Source organism: Lutzomyia longipalpis, chromosome 2, assembly GCF_024334085.1.
Source record: "Lutzomyia longipalpis isolate SR_M1_2022 chromosome 2, ASM2433408v1".
NCBI lineage: Eukaryota > Metazoa > Arthropoda > Insecta > Diptera > Psychodidae > Lutzomyia > Lutzomyia longipalpis.
In genome coordinates this window covers 20,272,112-20,295,513 of record NC_074708.1, presented here as the reverse complement: position 1 = coordinate 20,295,513, position 23,402 = coordinate 20,272,112, and the positions used below count along the sequence as shown (strand labels likewise).

General features: G+C 33.4%; 1 protein-coding gene across 1 annotated transcript in view; it reads left to right on the top strand.

Annotated features, from left to right (window-relative positions):
* The window catches only part of LOC129789294 (disintegrin and metalloproteinase domain-containing protein unc-71), a 260,875-nt gene that overhangs the window by 208,885 nt on the left and 28,588 nt on the right, over positions 1 to 23,402 (top strand). Inside the window, exons 6-14 of the mRNA XM_055826003.1 lie at positions 8,095 to 8,164; positions 10,629 to 10,775; positions 16,766 to 17,059; positions 17,443 to 17,615; positions 17,780 to 17,949; positions 19,620 to 19,783; positions 21,093 to 21,260; positions 21,332 to 21,482; positions 21,709 to 22,000. Coding sequence (XP_055681978.1) covers positions 8,095 to 8,164; positions 10,629 to 10,775; positions 16,766 to 17,059; positions 17,443 to 17,615; positions 17,780 to 17,949; positions 19,620 to 19,783; positions 21,093 to 21,260; positions 21,332 to 21,482; positions 21,709 to 22,000 — 1,629 coding nt within the window. The remainder of the gene's footprint in view (positions 1 to 8,094; positions 8,165 to 10,628; positions 10,776 to 16,765; positions 17,060 to 17,442; positions 17,616 to 17,779; positions 17,950 to 19,619; positions 19,784 to 21,092; positions 21,261 to 21,331; positions 21,483 to 21,708; positions 22,001 to 23,402) is intronic.

Here is a 23,402-nt window from a genome sequence, read left to right as displayed (position 1 = left end):
AAGTAAGAGGAGTTCTCCCTCCAACGAATTAAACTTTTCCCAGACGTGAGATCATAATTGCTGACAATTTAGAAAAACGTGAGTGAAATAAAAAAGTCTATTTGTATTTAACAGCCTTGCTACAACTTTCTTTCGTGCACAATTAAAATTAATGAAGGCTAAATGATTGGGCTGTTTTATGTGTTTGAAATGGATTCTATAATATATGGCTTAGCCAATGTTCCTTTTTGCGAAATTGAAATCCTTAAAACGTAATTTGAAATTTCAATTTCGAACGCGATAAAGAGGGAGAGTAAAACGGTATCTGTGTACTCATAATACTTTGGGTGCCAGAAATTACTCTCTATTCCAGGCTGAGACATACAATATTAGTCTTTGAGTGATCCAAAAAGGAAATAAAAATAAAATTTTCAATTGCTGGGTACAATTTTTTCGCATGGTTGTGAGAATTTTTAAGCCACGTCGAATAACTTTGCAAATAACTTTAAAGTCTTCCTTGTACCTATATGTAGCTAATTTTCTACACATTACAGGACATGATTCCATGTGCAATGCATTCATAGTGCGACCCTTTTTGTATAACCAACCCAAAAAGTTTTTCCAACTTTATCATTTAATCGAGTAATGACTTTTACATAAAGCATTCAGGGGGAGTAATATGTACAGTACACCTCTATACCCTCATTGTGATTCTGAGAGCTCTATTTGTGCCCCGTTGGGGCACACGTTCTGTACTATGTGTGTCAAATGGGATTTTAAATGTTCATTTTATACGCACAGTGGGGGTCATGATGATTTTGCAGTTCATGAAAACAAAAACCGCAGCCACTGTTCCTGGCATAATGCTCTAGGGGGCAGAAAAAAGGTCTATAATATGCTGGTAAATTCAATGTCCGCTACTTTCATCTATTCCCCTACCGTTCTGGGAAAATTTCAGGTATAATTTTGTAAATTCTACCACCCACCGGAAGTCAAAAGTAAACAAATTTTGTGCATGCAATTGAGCGAGCACGAAAAATCAATTTGCTTGAAATAATGCATTAAATTGTTTTCGTTGCTTCTAATTTTTCAATTAGTTAAAAAAAAATTGTGTGTTACGCATTTTTCGTGCGATATATCATAGTTATAAATTAACCATAATGTATTAAATAATCATTATTAATGATAAAACAGGTTTTTTTTATTTCTATTATGTGATGTATGTACTTAAACTTGCAAAAAAAAATTATATTAGAATTTATTGAATTTAATGTTCAATGAAGACATGCCTCCTTGAAAGACTATACAAGTTATGGTTAAGATTTTTAAAAAAAAATCTAGCTACATCTCCTACATTTTCATTACATACCTAGATATTACATTGACAAATAAGTTGGAAGTGCCTTACATCGAGGTTTTAGCTGTGTTTCTTTGAGACACAGATTTTGTGTTATTTATGTCCTATCCAAAGTGAAAAGAATAATCTTGAGTTGTGTTTTTTGTATCTCGTATTAGACTTGCGCTACCTGGGTTTCCTGCGTATGTGATGTCACCAATAAACAGTAGAAATAGAAAAACAAAGATTTAACAGATTTTACACTAACTTACCGATAATTATATTTGAAAATTTTTAAGTTAATTGAATGTAACGAATATTACATGTATATTTCCATTTACTTCTAGAGACTCACACAATCCTATTCAATAATTCACATGAAATATGATATCTACCTAAGCAATATATTTTTAATGATTTACAAATGAATTCATCAAAGAAAACCTCCATATCATCTTAATTGAGAATCCCCTCTAAATCTTCAACATTTTATTGATATAAAACATATATCCGCTGTTGCCTTGAGCTCATTCAGAAATATTTATGCGGCTCACAGTACATTAGGCTTTTTCAATAAAGTACCAGGATGGTAAAAAGATCTTAGATTTATGATGAAAACCGAATAGAGGTGAATTCTGTGTCTGTCCATGTTTAAAAACAGACCGCATTTCCAGCTGTAAGTAAAGTGTACCTAATTCTCTAAGATTTTCTGGTGATTTTACGTCGCTGTTTAAGAATGGAAAATTTTACATTTCTCTGCGTGTGAATACTTAATAGAGGGTGTCAGTTATGGTCCCAAACTCCTCATTTACCTACCGTGTTATACATCACACTCACTGCGAATTTGCACAAATCGCTGAACATACAAATTCCGCATCGTGTCTAATAAAGATATTTAAAGGATTTCCCCCAATTTCCATTGCTCGTATTTGGGTCGGTATTTTGCGTCAGAAATGAAGAATGTTATAATGGTAAAGGTACAGCAGCCATTCTTGTTTCATGTATTATTTATGTCTGAGGGAAGCTGGTTGATACTTTTTCCAAACAATTGTGAACGTTTCCTTTCTTTTCTGTGCTTATCATGTAAATTACATAAAAAATTCCATTGGATTGTAATGCTTATCTCGCCGAAAACTTGAAGGACCCCATTATGTTTATTTATATTGGAATACAATTTGATTAAATCCATTAATATCTTCTTACTTGCCATCCATTTAGAGATTTGATTTTAGAAATTTGAAAAAAAAAATTAAATAATCTACGTGGCTTATTATTGTTTCAAGCAGGTGTATATTATTTCATTCAGAGTGCAGTTTCCATATACATAACGAGGTAAATTGTCGCTTCGCACAAATTTTAGAGAGAAAATAAATTGTGACGGTTTAAAGGTAGATTAGGGCCACTTATCAATTCCAAAAGAAAAAATTTGCAAAGAGAAGAAATCATTTTCATACAACATTTCAGGCGCCAAATTCAAAAATTAGAAAAACTGCATGATTTTTATATGGGGGCTACCTGAAGGGGGGCTTTGGGGGGAAAATGAATACGGACATCTGAAATCGCCTGTTATAAGGAGCCTCTGTATCAAATTTCATCGCGATCGGTCAAACGGTGTGGATTTGTATAGAAAAGAAGGAACGACGATTACCAACAAACAGACCTTTCTTTATTATATAGACTAGTTAACCCGCCTCTCCAATCACGTATGAGCTAATACCATTTCCTTAAAACCAGTTATCTGACCCTTTAGAGGGTAAAAATGCGGAAAAAAACAGATTTCCTTTAATGAACTTTCAGCATTTTTAATTTGGTTGTAGTAAATCAAAAAAAAATTGGCTGTTTTGAGCTTAAAACTGACAACAGTTTTTTTTTTAAGCAACCATAACAAAAAAAACTAAGCTAATTTTTGACACGTGCGAGAACTTTTCTTATAAAAACTTCTGGTTATTATATTTCTATTCTGTATATCACTTGTTAGTAGGTATCACTTACGCATTGTACTTGTTCTGTAATTTCTTGTAATTTTTATTCCCAAGATGAACCGAGAAAGTTTTATATTTAACCTTCTACAAATATACAATTTATATATAAGCTTCAAACACTAGGGGAGACCGGGGTAAAAATAGTCATTTTGGAATTTTCAAATGCCAATTTCTCCCAAAATATAAATCGGAAAAATCGGAAAAAATTAGGGTGCAATGCCTTACCAACCTATAATTTTTGACAGTAATTTGGAGGTTATCCGATCAGTACTTTAGGAGTTAAAAATGAAAATAGATTTTTGGCCCATTTCCCAAACTTTTGCGTATTGAGAAAAACGCGTTTTCCGAAGTTTTCCTTCAGCAATTTTCCAATCTGATAATTTTTCTCACTAGCTGGGTTACTTCAGAAAACGTTGCCAAGGTGTATTTTTCACTAACTTTTAATGATTTTTCTCTACAATTTTTTGAATCAAAACATACCCCTTGGGGTAGATCTAGTCATCCCATGTAAATCATATGGGAGATCGAAATTTTTGGCATATTTTCTATTCATTTGTTGCAAAATGGCGTGTTTGAGAAAATCGCAAAATTCTCTGTTTTAGTGCGTATAAAAGTGAAATTCCTTGTCGTGAATCAAAAGGTGAGAAGTTTAGCTATCAACTACTATCAATCTCTCAGGTGGAAAATCATTGGAAATGTCGGAAAATTCGACCGACTTTATTTAGCCAACTGGTGACTATATTTACCCGCCGCGTTTAAAAATAGTCAGATGCGGAAGGGTTCAGGAAAAGCTCGAAAACTCATATTTCCCGTGGAAATAGAGAAAAATGGTCTGAGACTAGGTTGTAGGCCAGGAAATTTCCTATAAGAATGACCTATCGAGGAAATTTTCTTGCCCTTGGGGAATCCTGCAGATAAGGATTTATGCAAATTGACTATTTTTACCCCGGTCTCCCCTACCTACAACAATTTACAGAGTTTTTTCATTGGCTTGTCACATAAAATGCATATAAAAACTTTTGTTAAATAATCATTTGATTGAAATGGGCTTTCTTTTTCTGAACCCCTTGAGAATTCTATACGCTGTTTGACGTTTTCTGAAAACTGGCAGCTAATTCCCCGACTGGATATAACAACTTAAATAAAAAGAGGAGTAAAATACAAAAGATATTTTTTTTTGTTCCTCCCCATTATCCATGATAGATCTGAAGAAATTCAGGATATTTTGTTGTTTAAATTAATATTATACCTGACTTTATAAGGATAGGTATATTTCCAAATCATAACATTAGGTACATTTAAATAATAATTCTGATATATCACCACTTTCCCTCCGTATACTAGAATGGATAGAAAAAATAGGAAGCATATAAAGTCTTATAAAGAATATTTTCCAAATGAAAATACCGGAAAAGTTTCACCTTTGATTTATTCTTGAAAAAAAACACATTTTAGAGCTATGACTCAAGAAACAGAAAGGTAAGCTTCTAAACAGAATATTGAATGATATTATTATTTGTATCCAGAAATTTTAGGTTTTTTTTTTAATTCATTCTTTAGCCTTTGACATGTATTGAGCAAATTGGAAAAAACAGTTGTAAAAATGAAAATTCAGTATCTAAACTTTAACATAGTAAATTAGGACTTCACGAAAGCTTCAAGAATTGGTAAATCAATTCAACCGAATCTTTTCATATTTTAGAAAGTATCTTAGTTACGCCGTTTAACACCCGGATATTTGCTTTTATCGCACTTGGTTCAGTATAGTCATGTTGTATTGACGATTTGTTACTGTATAGTAATAGAAGAGTTATTCCCGTGGAATAGAAATGTCATAAAAGGATTCGCTGGAATTCTTAACTTGGCAGAAAAACTTTTATTCGTGTGTATACTTCTCTGACATTGCAATACGAAATATTTTATATTACCTATATATCTTTAATAGTTCATACAACTTTTCTTTCAACTTCACAGCCCTTCTCGCTTCTCACCCTCAATATGTTACCCGTTATTCTACACAAAAACTTTCCATTTGTGGTGTAGTGTAGTGGTACACTCATCAAGTCAGTTTCGCATTGTGATATTACCTCGCACACTCGTCTCATTCGTTATGTTGCATTTCAGGAAGAAAAATTCTTACTACCGTCCATCCCATTTTGTACAAAACATTCAACTTGGGTACTTCATTCACATGATAGACTCTCTTCGTTGTTCGAACTAAAGCTAAGGGAGATTTGGAGGACTATAATACAAAGGAAAGTGATGAATGCAAGTGGCCAACATCGAGGATAACACTGCCAGACTTAACAATAGAGCCTTACCATCAGTATAAGGAACGAGGAAGTGCAAAGAAATATAAACCGTTCTCAAACGGTGTAGATCTGAACGAATAAATAACCGCGAATGTTGACAAAATATAACAAAAACAGGAGGAAACCCTCTTCCCTTAGAAGACTGAACCGAACATATAAATCTCTAATTCCTTTGTCATGTTCTTGCATAAATGAACTAAGCAAAACAATATTTTAACTGTGTATACAGACGTAGTTTCATCAGGCACCATTGTCCACTAAAATGAGACTTTTCATGAAATGGAAAGACATGGAATAATATTTAAAATTTAAACACCACACCTCCCGATCACCTCCCCTATGAAGTTTAAGCATTTCAAAATATGTAGATATGGCGAAAATGCAAAAATTTCACTCTGTTTCATGTTTACCCTCAGGCTCTTCTTTGTAAGTATTATTCAAATAACAGAGTATATAAATTTAGAAAACCTCAATACTATGTGTGACAACATGTGAAATTATTATTTTTATCACACCCCATTTGACATGTTCGACCAATTTTCTGGAAATCCATTACTAAAATGGGTGTAAATTGAAAAATTATCCTTTACATAGATATTTTTTGGCTTAAATTGTTTTTACTATAAGGGATTACGTTAAATGGGTATGGCCAAAATAATGCAAAACAGTCATTATATAAAATTGAATATTTCCATGTTGAGGCACAATGATGTTTGGACACAGCAAAATTTTCATTTAGGCTTTAAAAAGAAAGCTGATTTTCTAGGATATTACACTACATCCGATTAATTTTTATTTCAATATAACAGTATATCATTTACAATAATGATTAGGTATTATTTTGTAAATAAACATCAACCTGGTTATAAATCACCTTGACATTTTTTAGGACATCTTTAAAAATCAATGCAATTTATAATACTTTAATAGACCTCTAATTTTTCGGCGTACCGTATTATTTTTCCCCTTACTAATATACGCCCCCCCCCCCTTTTATAGCTTCAAATAGAGTTTGCTCACACGTGATTGGGGGCTCAGGTTTACTAGTACATAATAATATAGACATTATGATGGAAACATTTGTGGTAAGGGTCTTTTTTTCGCAGAGAGGGATTCCTCCGTAGAGGATGGCCACTCACGGATTTCTCTATGAGTGGGGAGCGTCTTGCCACCGGAACCCTCGGGTCTCTGCTGTCCCCTCTAACACTGCACTATTATTCCCATGCGTTCGCTCACATTGAGCCACCAAATAAGACTGAACTCACTCTATCGATGATGCAGAGACCCACCGGCACAAGCTCGCCCGCAACCAGACGTGTGGAATCATTCCACGAACCCATCGGGCCCATGCCAGGACTATTTTTGGCATTCGACGAAGGGAAAGCTGACTGACTACACATTGTTCCCTTTTTTCAACTTTAAATTAAATTACTCTAACTGTGAGATATGTAGGTACTTAAACATTAATTGTAACATTTAGTTTAACCACAAATAAACAAGAGAATGCAAATATTTCGGTGTACGTTCATACACTGCGGTTACATTCTCTATAATTAATTTATTGACTTCTTATCAGGTACTCCATCCATTACCACGAATCTTTGTTGACGATAAAGAATAAAATATATCCATAAAAATACTTCGATTGAAGAAATGTCTTCTTACGATCGAATATGAGGGCTAATTGCGAGAAAAAATCTACTTAAGCACATAAATTGCAAAATAAGGAGATATTCAATGATTTAAAATAATTGTTTTAGGAAGTTTTCAGCAGATTTACTTCTTAATGGGTAGAAAAAAGGTTTTAGCCGCCGTTTTAGCGTACCTAGAAAAAAAACTCATCTGAAGCACTCAAGAAACTTTTCGTGGGAGGAAGCAATATTGAATGTGCTCTGTAGACATGAAAAAAAAAGAAAAGACGAGCAAATTTCGTTATACAGTCAAACTTTTCTATTAAATTGTGCCATTTAAATAAATTTAAGACCTCCCTCGTCACAAGGCCATCTGCATAATTGTACATTGTACAGATAGAACAGATATTTATCTAACGAAAAAAAATCTACATGAATGAATGAGTCATTTCGAGGTTTTGCATCCCTCGCGTAGGAAAGTCAATCATAACGCGTCCAGTTATAAGAGTTGGTGTCCCGCAACATGTAGAAGTTTGTTTATGCGTTGTTATTCATTGGTGATCCACTTCATGGTTTACACCTTTATGGTTCCTTAACTCGGGCTCAAACTTGGTATGAGCACATTTTGGACTTTCAACATTACATAAAAAATAGTGGTGGAAAACTTTTGATTCAGCGGCTTTTATTTATTCTATTTTTCCATTGACTACAAATCTTTATCACTGTAAACGGGTCTTGCAATTTGAACGATATAGTTAAGATGGCAACTTCACTTACTTTATATACTTGCCAAATACTTACACACATAGAAAAAATAAAATTAACAATATACATATAATTTTTTTTTGTTTCAGACAACTTTTGGCTCCAAATATGATGCAGAAGCATTACCTACCAACAGGATATCCACAAGACTCTCATAGGGTAAATGTTGTTTGAATTTTAATTTTTAAATGAACTTTGTTTATAACCCCTCCGATACCTTACAGACAAATTGAATGAAGCAAAATTAATGAAACTATAATATATAATTACCAACAGAAATAATCCAAAAATATTATATATGTACATATATATGTAGGTATAACATAATAACATAATATATGTATGTTATAATAGTCACCCAGCTTAGTTTAGGCTTGCACTTTGCAATATAAACAAATTTTCAAATTGTTATACTACTTACCTATTTTAAAATTTATAGAAAAATTTTAATATAAAATTAGTACAAGAAAACAAATTTTGATACATAAATTCTACCAGTGAAGCCTATCTGAGGATTACATTTGGGAAACATGTACATGTATGTGTATAAAATACCAATTATTTGTTCACTTTGAATCCAGCTTTAAATTACCGAAATTATTTTTTAATGCTCTTTGATTTAATGAATTAATCTCGATGTATTTATTTTATGTCAATATATGTGTACAGAGTTAACATCGCTCCTGTCCACATTATTGAGAGCCATTGAACAAAGAACATTGATTGCCAATATGGGGACGAGGTCTGACAGACAAATTAAATCTTGGCATGATTGATGATCCATCATTTGACATTGTGGCAAAAACTCATATGATTTGACTGAATAATATAAAAAAAAGAATATAATATATATGTATATACAAGTACATACTTACTACATATAACACAAACATTATTTTTCTTAACAATTTCTTTATTCCCTAAAAGAAAAACAATTTGATGGGGTTCATTAATCGAAACCTTAAAAAATTGTTCTTTAGAAATAATTTGGAATAAATTGAAAAGGAGAAATAAAAAAAAAAGTTTTTAACATCCAGATATTTTTTGTTCTATATTATGTATTTTCTAAAAAAAAATTCTTTTTTTATATAAAGTAATGAGACATTTTTCATTAAAATTCATTGGATATACTTCGTTAATTACCAAGCATTTACCTTTGATCCTCAATGTAGTGAAACTCTAGCATGAAATAACTTCATTTAAATTATTTTTATACGTATGCATACGTAAAGAAGAAAATCCGAGGAGAGCAGTTTAAAATGTATAATAAAATTCTCAAATGTAGAGTTGAAATTAAATAGCGATTATGAAACACTTGATGGCACATTTTCCAAGAGAATCATTCTCTTCCACAGAGAAATCCAGCAGATACTTTAAATATCAATTAAAGTTTTTGCCCTCTTTTAATTACAATTTAATTAGGTTTTCTACAGCTCCCCCTCCATTTAATTAATACCGTGCAGTCTATTTATACGCAACTGCCACAAAACAAAGCCTTTACTTACAAAGAGTTCCGCAATTCTATATAAAGTTGCTAGGAAAATTTATCGTACATGTAGAATCCATAAAGGTATGTAATATCGGTAGATACGTTGCTCTCAAAGACTTCAATAAGTGACAAAGTAAAACTTTACCATTGCCTTCACCCAGCTCTTTATGTACTTTGCCCCGCTAACTTTCAGCAGCCACATGCAATTTATACTAAACTCGTTAATTCTCAACAAGACTATTTACCTCATCGAAACGAAAATCTCAAAGGAAATTAAAAGTTGTCGAGACAAATCCAACTGAATACACATGCATCGAAACTTCAAAGTAACATACCATTCGTCACTTTTAACTACCAAAAGTACATTAATGATAAGTATAAAGGGATTCAACAAAAGAGCATAATTTTAATATATATTACCTAGATTAATTTAAATCACTGTTAGTGTGAATAAGATGAGTTAAAGTCATGGATGTATTGTAGAAATCCACAACGTAAATAAACAAGAAAATTCACTCATTTTGTAATACATTAAACACAATTAAAAAGAGCTCTGGAGAGGATTCAAAGTGGTTTAGTCAAGTGAATCATGAACATCATTCAGTGAAAATCAGTTTGATAGAAATCCATTTGTTGTGCCATTACTACCACGATATTAATCCTCATTTGAATATTATATCAAATGGAATGAAGTGGAGTGGCATTATAAATTTTACATAGGTGTCCTGTTTGATGCAATATAGGCTTGAGTAATGAATATGTCAAAAAGGATCTCCGGTACACTCTATTATATAATGCTTCTATAGTTAATAAAAACCATAGAATTATCCACCGTTAGGCAATGGAAAAATTGATAGATATGTCATTTCATATCTACTTCTGACTGTTGTATCTTAGATAGACTAGTACTATACGTGTAATGAAAGGGCACATATTCCATATTGAATTGAAATTAATAACAAAAGAATTGACGGACTAGAGTTATTTTTACTACACAATTTATAATAAGTACTCTCATAAATAAATTTAAAAAAAACATGACCATTATTATATTGCCTACTGCAGGCAGTGAAAATGAGATTTTTTTATTCACCTCTAATAAGTTAATTTTTTTCTGTTTTATTCATTCGATAGGAAATTGAACACTGCTACTATCATGGGACTGTTAAAGATTATCCAGGTGCCAGTGCGGCCTTTCACACCTGTAACGGTGTTTCCGGAGTAATTCACGTTGGCAACGAAACATTTGTCATTCATCCTTTCTACGGCGGTGATTTATCGGTAAGTTCTTCCTTTTCTTTCGTTCATCTTACTTTGACAATTTCAAGAAGTCTTTCTTGAAAGTAAAACTGAATACCTAATTCTTCGAGAGTTATTTTCAGTGTACAATATTATAGGTACATACCTGCATTGATCCTTCTCTTCTTCCTCTTCTTCCGACAAAACCCAATTGAACTGTATGTATCATCGTTTTCTATCGCAATCAATCCGATATAAAAAATCTTAACATATACATCCAAATATTGCAAAAGACACAAGACATAGCTAAGTATTACTGAATCTAAATTTTTATAATAAAAATTTTAAATAATATTTCGCAGAGATAGAATAACCACTTAAATCTAAAATTTGTGACTAAAGATTTAACTATTTATATTAGACGAGATAAATTGTCGCTTCGCTCCAATTTACCTCGCCCCGCTTCGCAGGGATTTGTTGCGTCATACAAACTAACCAAATTAAACGCACATTAAGGTTTTCAAAGTTGAATTGCCTCTTTATTTTTTGTACAAAATCTATTCAACCCTTTATAGCTAAAATCGCTAAAATCACAGCTAAAAAAGTCTGAAAAACGCGATCTCGTCGTATCTAATTTTCATGTACCTTTATATTCATTCATTCACCCATTATATTCGTTCATTTAGTGCACTTGCTACTAATACGAATTCAGTTCAAATAACAATCGATGGATTATTTTCATGTTATAGAATACCAACTCCCTGCAACAATAAATATCATTATATCGCGCAATGTGGAAAAAGAACCTAAATTTCGATCTTTCACATTTTCTTCAATTTACTTTCCTCTATATACTGCTTACAACCCTACAACCTATGCCTATACGCACGGTAACGTAGCGCACAATCAACAATAAAATTTTATATCTGAAGATTCAATCAATATTATATGAGTATTAAATAAATATCTCTCTTCGTGCTTCTCATTGGAAATTCCATGAACATTTCGCACATAAAAAAGTCAAATGTTAACCAAGAAACATACGAACTCGCTCATATTATGTAGCACAAAAGTAATCCCGTTCCCAATCTAGACAACTTTCGCATATCTTTTTTACTAAAGAAAAACAAGAAGAAATATTTCTATAAAAATAGTTCCTTATTCTGCGCCACTCGTTTTTTTCCTTCATAATAAAAAGCAAAATATGCAGGAACACATATAAGATAAAAACGGCAGAATTTCGCTCTTTATTATTTTATTTATTTATTTTTTTTTTCAATTTACTTTGCATGAATCCACCTGAAGCAAGAAGAAGGGGCACTGAAAAATGGTCATTTTTATCTAATATTCAAAAGGAAACTTTTGCTTATTACTTAAGAACCTTAAGTGTTCTTCCAATCTTATAGATCTACTGTTTTTTGTTTCTTTATAATCATTTAACTCTTTCTTCATTAAAAAAAATCGGAACAAAGACTGTAAATTTTTATAATCTATATTTCCAAAGACAGTACATTTAATTAGTTTAGATTGTTGGTAAAGATAACAGCAGACGCTCATTCACGCGAACAATTCAACGCGGATATAATTAAAATAAGAGAATTTCAATTAAAATCTTGAACATTTAAAACTTGAAACAATTAATTCAATTTTTTGCAATATATGTATGTAGATGTAGGTATATAATTTTTCGCATCTTAAAAGGAAAATTAGTGTTCTTTTGAAATTTACTTTATACCTAGGTACCTAATATACAGCATCCTACTGAAGTAATATTTAATTTGACATAAAAACAATGTTACTTCATTTACTAACGTAAGCATTACCCTTAGTCAACTAAACCCAAAACATAACGCGGCAACTAGTGAGGCTCATGAAAATCCAATAAAAGCTAAGATGTCAGTCAGGTGTTTGAGGTGTTGGTTTTGCGTAAAATTTATCTTCACTTGTCGAAAGGAACGATATGAATGGTGAATGATAACGTTGATGATGGATAAATATTGTCAATGGTGTCGTGAATATAATGAAATTTGTTAATTTTCTACTCATAGATTCAATTAGTGTCTTACGCTTCTCATATTTTATATTAAATTTGGCACATTTTCACTTTCTCTCTGTCTCTCTTACTCGAGAATATCATACACCCTTTAAATACAACATATGAGTATCTGAAGGAATCATTTTGGTGCTGTTGGAGCTCATCTCGAGCAAAACCACTTTCTTACCCTCAACACACAGTCAAACAACCATGAGAAGTGGCACGTTTGTGCAATTACCATCAACAGAAATAATAGCAAGTGACTAGAAAATGTTACATGTTTGCGGAGACGCAACTTGAGCTTCAGCAAACATAGGTGAAATTGAAGAATTTGCAGTTAATTAGCAACGAAATTGAATTGTTATGCTTGCAATCAAGCTCTTCTTATCAAGCTTTGCTAAACTGATTCGTGGTATTTAATTGACACCATTCGACACCATATCACTGTTATATGACTAATGCTAATAATATGCTTAAATGTACCTACATACATATGTATATGTACAAGTGAAATATTCCTCACAATTGTACTTTTTCATTCCAGTTCGATTTTCTTGAAAAAAAAATTATATTCTTTATCACTCCTTAAATGGTACCTAAACTTCCAGAAAATGAATTTTATTTATTGTGACAAAAATAAAAAATTAAGATAATTGAACTAGTGTATCTTTCACAGTCAGTGTGAAAAAAATATGCAGAATAATGTTAGTATATGATTATAGAAAGCAACATATTGATTCTCAATACCAAGAAAGCTCAACTCGAACGCAAGAACAATCTTCTCAAATTAATTCCGCTTCAGAGCTCATTATGGGTAAATGTTGTTTTTACGCGCAGACAAGCACTATCATCGCTCTCCGGGATGTATGTACCTCTAGCAGTATTTTCATCATCGCCCACCACAAGGGAAGTATGTATCTCAGAATTCTCTCTGCAATTGCAATTACGCAAACAAACAAACTTCCTACGAGTTCACTTGAGTGGCGGATGGTAGTTGCTCCTTTTATGTAGGTACTATGTAAGGAGAGAGGCTTAGTTCCTTTACTATATGCTAGACTTAAAATGAATGATGGGACTTGACGTTGCAAGAAACTAACACATAACTAGTGAAAATTTTCCTTGTGTGGTATGGCTTATATGTATATGAAGTCCAATTTCCCATTAAGAGATGTTCTATAGAGATCTTGTTCAAACTCTATGCTGGATTTTGGCTCACCAGATTGTCTTATAGTACGCAAATCACTGGCAAAGAACCAAAAGGACCAAGAATGAAGTCTCTGTGAAACTCTAAATGGTTGAACCAAAAATACAAAAAACTTTTAGACTAGCAATATCACTGAGAATATATTTTGCAAGACATTTCATAACACACTATAAATTCGAATTGCAAAAGGGTCAATCGATTTAACCCTTTTTTCTACAGTTGCATCTTACTTTCCTTACCACGCCCACTCCCCCATCATCCATCGCTTACGAAATGAATTAATATAGCACTCAATAAAAACAATATTTGTCTTTGCCAAACTTTATTCCATGCCCTTCTGATAACTTTTCTAAAATTACTCTCAGATGTGTTTCAGCACTTCTACTGAAACTTTCCCCTGATGCTAAATTTAGTTAAATAAATTCAAAACTATGACATTTCCATAGAAAATATTATCCTCATTTAGGATAAAGTTTAATAAGTATTACTTTAATGCTTCTATGCATTGATGTAATGCGTTATATTTAGGTATGTGAGGTGTTTTTTTTTAACAATAGTGCTGTCTTTACTCCCTGTATTGGTGTGTATACCCTTAAACTCTATTTGACGATGTTATTTTCTGAGTAATAAACATATTTGATTAAAATAAACAGTGCGTAACTTTTTAAAGTATGAATCTTTAAAATAGAGCACTTTCATATAGGGAAATGAAACTTGATGAAGACGTTAACCTGAAATTGTTATATACCTAATGGTAATTTGTAGATATCTTTTTGGTGAGGGGCAATGTGGAGGTGTGTTGAATAGAGAAGCCCTTGTGCTTCAATTTAGTTAATTTGCTCGAAAATGGGCAGGGATATTGCAGCCAATTGCCACGTGTAATTTGCTCCTTTACATTTTTTCCCGTTTTTCCTCTCAAGCAGCAAAATGTTAATTCTTTCCCTTCAGAATAACTGTTCTTCTTGTCTGTAAGGTTCCACATCATAAAGAAAAAAGAGATCCAAAATTTTAAACAAGGAATTTCATTTTACATTAGTTAAATGACAAAAAGCATCGGTGCATGAAAAAAAAATAGAAAAAAACGTATTTCAGCGAAACTAAGAGAATAACAACACATAAGTAGTTAGAAAAACAAAATCTTGCTTTCATCTATACATCAATAATGTTTTTTTTGTATGTGTAACTTTAAAGCTTGCGAATTTAATTGTTTTTTATTGAGCATGAAAAGTATTACACACAATATGGAAAATGTGTAAGAATATGAAATTATTACTTTTCTAATAAGATTTTCTATATGTACGTACATAGCTCAATATAGTACTACATATTAAGAGGGTTATTACCATGAATTTTCATATCACTTATTGCCACTGTATACCAGACTGCTTGAACTCAGCGATTCTTATCATCAAGTTTTAGGACTCTACTACAGTCCATACCCCATTAATCACATCTTGGTTAAGCTCTTCTTGCGCATTAAAATTAATGAGTGCGAAGAGTTTAACCGAGTGATGATTATGCAGGGAAGGACTGTCCTTTTACAATTTTTCAATACTGAATTTCGTGAAATTATCTTTACCTTTTCACTGACGAAAATGTCTCTTTAAAACGATATTACTAAAATATCAGATTTATAGCAGAAATATTTAACAATATTTTTACATATCTTTGGCTTTAAAATAAAGTGCCAAATTATTTTACACTCACATTTCTACATCCAGTAGAATTATTTCTTTTGAAGCTTTTTCTCCCCAATCCTGGTGGTATTTTGAAAGTTCATCCTTTTTGTCAGAAATTCCAATTTCCGTTCACACTATTCTTCAACCAAGAAAAAGGATGACTTCATCCATTTAAGATCGTAAATATTCAAGTTATATTAACAGAAGAGTGGTATGTATAGAGATGGGTGTTTCTAATAATATTTATGTGATTTCACGTCAGATAGATTTTCACATTGATTTTCACAAAGAAAACTCTTTTTTGTGATACGAAAGCGTCACAACCAAAAAAAAATCCAAAATTAAATAGATTTCTTTCCTTACGACTGTAATTAAAAGAAATTTCTTTTGGATAATCATATGATTTCGCAATGCGTTTAGCAATTACCAAACTATTAACTCCTTTGGTATAGGTAGTAGCTCGGTTTATGTGGGTTTGGTGCATTATATTAACTAAATAAACATGACCCTCGTTAATTTTTTTTCTATTTTTCCAATTTTATTGTATTAAGCACCTTCTCCATATTTTCGTTATGCTTTTTACAGGGATAACCTAATACATACTAAATATGTATGTATACTATGCAGAAATAATGCATTCAACTTCTGCGCAGCGTAAAAGCCATATCACCGCATTCCCAACACGTCAACTTTAATTAGTTTCGAAATAATCCAAAATGATGAATCTGACTGCTTGTGCAAGAGAAAATCTGCTACCTCTTCCTTATGCTGGTGTGATTACTACAGTGATCCCATACAAGTCTAACACTTGAGACCAAAAACTATTTTCTCAATGCCACTGACGAATGCACGTGCAATTAAATTAGGAAATTGCTCCAATCCAAGTGCATGTTACGCCCTAGCTAGACAATCCTTCCTCTGATATCTCTGACCCTCAAGTTTCCTCCGACATGAGAGAAATGTGTAATGTACCCATAGTGTTACTTTCATGGAGATTAAAAGCATACATACGTACATCACTAAAATGTGGAACTGTTTAGTGCACAGGGCCCTATGGGGAATGTCGATGTTTTCAATGGATTTGTATAACTTGCACAGTTTTACATTGTTTCAGCAGAAGCACCCGCATATAATTTTCGAGGCTCGCACCAAGGCAAACAAAGGCTGTGCCAATTCGGGGAATCTAGAATGGCGGATGCCACGTCCCAGGAAACCATCACATGGATCGGGTCTTGTTGAGACAGAGGATTCAAATGGAGCGGGTAGATACCGCAGAGACGTCCGGGAAGCCACAAAGTACATTGAGACGGCACTTATTATCGACAAAGCAATGTTCGAGAAGAGAAACGGAAGTACAAGAGCAGAGGTGGTTCACGATGCCATTCAAGTTGCCAACATTGCGGATTTGGTGAATATTCTACTTCTTAAGTTATACATACACATATGCGTTGCAGCTTTACTTGAAAATATAAGTTTTTTTTTTATTTCGGACCCAATCTAAAAAATAATTACCTAACAAAATTTATACATAATATAAAATAGCAATTATAAAGACTTTTCGTGAAAAATTATACGAAATTATGTGGTAAATACTAATTATGAAATTCCTTAAATAACACCTTTATGTTGATTTTAAAGAGATCAAATCAGAATGTTTTAGGTGTACCTATTACATACAATACATTAATACTTCAGTTTTTACTGCTTGAACAAAATTAGACTACTTATTCTTGAAATCAATTAAAAAAGAAAAAAATGTAATATTATATTATGATTTATATTTCATTGCAGTATTTTCGCACACTCAACACCAGGGTATCAGTCGTGTACATAGAAACATGGCAGCAATCGAATAAGGCACAAATCGACGGAGGAAAGGACATTAGTAGGGCTATTTCAAATTTTAACGATTACACGTCTAGGAATTTATTTAAAATTGACAAGGATACAACGCAACTTTTAACGTAAGCTGCTATCTTGCATTAAAAAATATATTAAAGAAAGATATTACATTCTAAATAGTAAAAAAAATGTTTACTATTACTGTTCATCCTTTATTCTTTTTTTTCCTCTTCATAGAAAATAATATGTTGAAATTTAGACAAGATTTCTGATCTTTTTTTTATAGTGGTGAGACATTTGCTGGTGGGGAAGCAGGCATGTCGGTGCCGGAGACAGTGTGCACACCAAAAGCCGTCGGTATCAGTGTGGATATCAATGTGTACGAGCCTCATCTACTGGCGGGCACAATGGCCCACATGATCGGTCACAACATCGGCATGGGCCATGATGATGGACGTAAGTGGATGCGAATTGGTGAATTTTTCTCAAATAAATCCTATCCCTGAGGATGTTGCCAATTTTCCCTGTAGCTTTCGGAGAGACAAAATGTGATTTCCGTGGCTTTCCATTTGGTCACCATATATGTACAGTACAGTACATTGTCCCTTAGATCGGCTTCTTCACATCTCACCACTGAGCCGTTATCATTCCATGATTTATTTCTATCCACGAGAAATGGCATGAAAGTTATACGAAACGGGAAAGGGGCTCTATAATGCTACAAAAGGGTGGCGCTACATAAGTAAATGGCACATAAAATATTCGTCTTTAGACCATTTGCCGGAAGAGGTTGTTACCCCGTTACTCTATCCTACTCACTCCTTTTTGAAGCATCTCTCCGGGGCAAAAGGGAGAGAATATTATTTATTACCCATCTTCATCGATATATGTGTATAGTGTCGCCTATGAATGGAACGATAATTTCCAAAAAGGGTTCTCCTCACCATTCTACCCATCATTTTGCTCAATAACTATATATTTCAAAGTGTTCATTATGCGAAATTACCGATTTCCATCCTTTCTTCTATCTACTACAACCCTTTTATTACACTTCAGATGTCCAAAATGCGACTCATTCTAAAATTTAATTTGAAAATGTTAATTGTGGTTTGTTTTATCCTGCCGTTCGAAACCAGCAGCCATACATTTTTATAATTACTGCTAGATTCAGAGAAATCTAATTTAGCGTATAAGTTTTCCCATCGTATTCTCTCGGATTTATCCTTCCAAGACATTTGAAAATACTATTCCCGATAATTAAGTTCCACAGAAAATTTCAGGAATGCTCATTCCTCATGAAATCTTACACTTACTGAGTGTCAGGGTGAATTTAAAATAATTTACACTCTTAGGAGGTGGATAAGCGCTCTCTCAGCGAATTAGCTCTACCAAAAAACTTACCGTACATCTACCACATATCAGTATGTAGGTTACTGTTCTCTGTAAATTTATGATTAGTGATATGTAATTAATCTCTTTCTGATTCTTTGGATTTCATTGGTAAAAAAATCTATTATATTCATTAGGATATTTTAATGTGTTACTTGACATACCAAAAACCCCAAAAAACCGAGCATTGTAAAAATGGATACAGCTAAGTCACACCTTCAAAATTTCATAATTTTTCACACTTATAACTGATGGTTAACATAGAATTAAAAAAGGTAACAAAAAACAATCTTACAGTCGTGTCTGCGTAGTAGGACCGTCGTCAAAAAAAGTTTTCCGCGGTAAAACGGCTTCAGAATAAGGAAATTTGCCTCCAGAGTGGTACAATTAGTATCCTGCCTTTCCAATAATACTAATTGTCCCACTCTGGAGGCAAATTTCGTTATTCTGTAGCCGTTTTACCGCGGAGAACTTTTTTTGACGACGGTCCTACTACGCAGACACGACTGTATATATTATCTCTTAAAGAAATATGCCGCTCCCTTTAATTTTTTTCACAAAGAAAATTCTGCGGTTTCCCGCCATCTCTTTTATCCAGCCGAAAACTATACATATCTATTTAAAGTTTTAGTGAAAATGGGTGGGTGAGATAAAAAAAATTTAGTGGTTATTTTGAGGGAGCTTTTTCAATTCATTCCTATTTTACTCGACATGTGTGTTTTTTGGATGTCTTCCAGGCGAAGAGTGCTATTGCCGCGACTGGCATGGATGTATAATGGCGCAGTCAATTGTGGGCTCAGACAATGTCCAACCGTACAAATTCAGTGAATGCAGCCGCTCTGACTACATCGATGCTCTGCGGATAGGTCATGGTCTCTGTTTGCTCAACAAACCCAATGAGGTAAAACATTTTATCACCATATCTTTCTTTCTTTCTTTTAGTTTTTTTTCTACTTTCCATACAGGTCATATTACTTACGTTAAAGTTCTTTCAAATTTTCGCAAAATTAATAGTGTTAAAAACGGTATGTGTAGGTGTAGGTTTAATGTAGGGTCAGATTCAAAGGTCGGCAGTTCAAATACAAAATGCGGCACGTGTGCCCAATCCGCCTACGTGCAATTAGAACTTATTGACCAGTTATCCATAAAAGAAAAAACCTCGCACGGTAGTTTCTCGCAAGCCGCCTACTACTTTTTCGCGAGGAATACAACAATACATCGGAATACCGGCCCCTGTTCCTAGGGACTATACTATACTAGCCACAATATTTATATAATTTATGTAGGTCAATATGCAGTTAATTGAATGTTATCTTGTGGGTATTTATGATATTACTTAAATTCTATGAATTTTATACACGCTCTACCTAGAACAACCTTATAATATATACACTGTTGGAGTATCTTTCCAATTCTGATGACATCGGTGGATTAGTGACATCCAAATACACTCCATAATCGCAACAGCACAGCATATGGCTATTGTTGCTAAAACTCTTTCCTTGTAGATATACATTGAAATGAAATATATATATATATATATATATATATATATATATGATGATGATGATGACATGATAAGTAAGGATTGATCACAATTTAGTATCAAACTATTTTTATTCACCCAAAACAACTTAAAAATTAACTCGTCAACCCGAGCCCCCAATCACGTGTAAGCAAATTCCATTTTAAACTATAAAATGGGGGCGTATATTAATAGGGGGGATGAATAATACGGTACCCCGAAAAAATTTTTAAATAAAAAAATCCTGTTATCTGACCCTTCAGCTGGTAGAAAAATAGGTAAAAATCAATTTTTATGTAGGGGCGCTACAAAGGGGGGTTGGGGCGGAATCCCATATAGCGCTTGCAACTCGTATTGACCCCCTCTACCCCCATATCAAATTTCATCAAGATCGGCCCAGCCGTTTCGGAGGAGTTCATGTGCCACAGACATATGAACAAACAAAAAAAAACTTTTTGAATTCGGTACAGTAGAATCATAAGGCTGTGTATGTGTATTATTAATTTTTTACATAAAATCATGTTATATTGCTTATGCTGCTTATATATGGAAATATGAAATAGAAAGGAAAAATATATATGTACATTACGTTATCTTATGTAGAACTAACCAAACTAACAAATATATCGTCTTAAAATTTTTTGATAGTTCTCTCTAATTCCTTTCAACTTACTGTGTTTTTCAGCTTGAGGTGAGGCGTAACTGTGGGAACAAGATAGTCGAAGAGGGAGAAGAGTGCGACTGTGGTTCATTTGAGGATTGTGAAGAGAAAGACCCTTGCTGTGATCCAATTACATGTAAACTTAAAAAAGAGGCTGAATGCGCAAGCGGACCGTGCTGTGAAAATTGTCAGGTATATCCTGCAATCTTGAATTTCATTAATATTTTTATTAACAGAACATAACATTTCTATGTTTACTGTAGCTAAGAAAACAGGGACAAATCTGTCGAGACTCCATGAATGAGTGTGATCTTCCTGAATTCTGCACAGGCGATAGTGGTTTATGTCCTCAAGATGTGTTCATAAAAAACGGTAACCCATGTGGTTCGCATCATCCCTCGATGGGACCCCCAGGTATGATAAAGTGATCCCTAAAATGTAGTGTTTAATAAGTTGGTATTCCAAGTATAACATATTTTTTTTACCAAATGTTGATTTTTTGCCGCATTTCTAAATTAATTTCTAAATTAATAATATTTTAAAAAAAAGTATAAACCTAATAAAAATTCACCAAGTTTTATAATAACTTAAGCTTCACATTTTCTGGACAACAATTCTAAATAATCTTTTCTTTATAAAGGATATTGCTTTAATGGACAGTGTCCAACCACGGCGTTTCAATGCGAAAAGATGTGGGGGTACGGCGGAACGGCAGCTGATCGCCAGTGCTACGAACAATTCAACAGGAAAGGTACCATGAATGGTCACTGTGGACTTGATAGTAATGGAGAATACAAGAAATGCGAGCCCGAAAACATTCTGTGTGGATCATTACAATGTAAAGAAGGCGAAAGGCAACCAGTAGTTTTCGGTACTGATGATCTCTACTCCACAACAATCATTTCCATAAAGGGTGTGGAATATGAGTGCAAGTAAGTTTATTATACTTTTAAAAATTATAATAATGTTTGTTTTGAGGGTCGATGTAGTATTTATGTACTATTTAAAAAATATATTTGTACAATATATGCTTATGTGTAGGAAGGTTCCATACGTCGCATATATATTTTGAACAAAAGCATTATTGGCTTAGAAAAATCGGGTGAACCTAAATCAATTTCGCTCTTTTTTGGGGAGGTTTTTAAATCCTTGCTAATTATTGCCACAGGATCAAAATCCTGTGGACCATTTGAACATACACTATCGTAAAAGGATCTAGGCTACACTTTTTGGGAACATTCGGTTATAATTTTCCCAACCGGGTAGCCAGGAAATGGGAAAAACAGGGTGAACCTAAATCAATTTCGCGGAGTGTAGTATACGTTGAGAAAAATTAATTAACATTATATATTCATACCTCATCATTATTGCTATATTGAATTATTAGTTGGTGTTCCACTTCGTGGCCAACACCAAGTATTGTAATCGTCGGAAAAACCGACCACCTCAGATCGGGCTCAAACTTGGTATGAGCACGTTTTAGACATCCCACATTATGAAAATGGTGGTGGAAAATTTTTGATCCGGCCGGCCTGCCTTCCGGCCTGCCGTCCGGCCTGCCGTCCGGGACTCTAAACTTTGCCTTATAGCTCGAGAACGGTAACAGATAGAGACTTCAGGTTTGAAGTTTTCTATAGAAATACGGGTGTAAAATTTCATTTTTTCGCATTTTCAAAATCCAAGATGGCCGCCGTCCGCCATTTTGATATACAAACAATCACTTCCCTTATAGCTAGGTTGTAGAGCTCAGTGAGACGTTTTCATCGATAATTCATACTTGAAAATCGGTCAAGCGGTTTAGCAAATATGGCGGTCTAAAGCAAAAAGTGTTTTTTCAATATAACTCGAGAACGGCTTGACCGATTTTGATCATCTTGGTATCAAATGAAAGGTTTCAAGAAGCCCTACAACTGTCTAGAACATTCCGAGTTCCAAAAATGGCCACAAGAGGCGCTAAAGTCAAAAACAAAAATTGCCTAACTTTAAGGGGCAATATCTCCGAATCCCCATTAGGCAAATCTTTTAAATTTTGATATGTTGTAGCAGAACTAATAATCTTGCACCAGTTCAAAAATGAAGAAAATCTATGTCGCCGTTTAGAAGATATCGCAGTTTGAAAAATTCTTGAATTTGAAAAGTTCTAAGAGCCATATCTCCTGAACTGCTTGTCCGATTTTGCTCAAATTGGTATCAAATTAAAGGTTTTGCAAAACTCTACAACTTTCTAGAACATCAGAAACTTCTAGAACTATTCCATCAGGATAAAAAATGCCAAAAACTGTTTTGGTGAAACAAAAATCCGCCATTTTGTGTTCTAGTGGTGACCTTGAAATG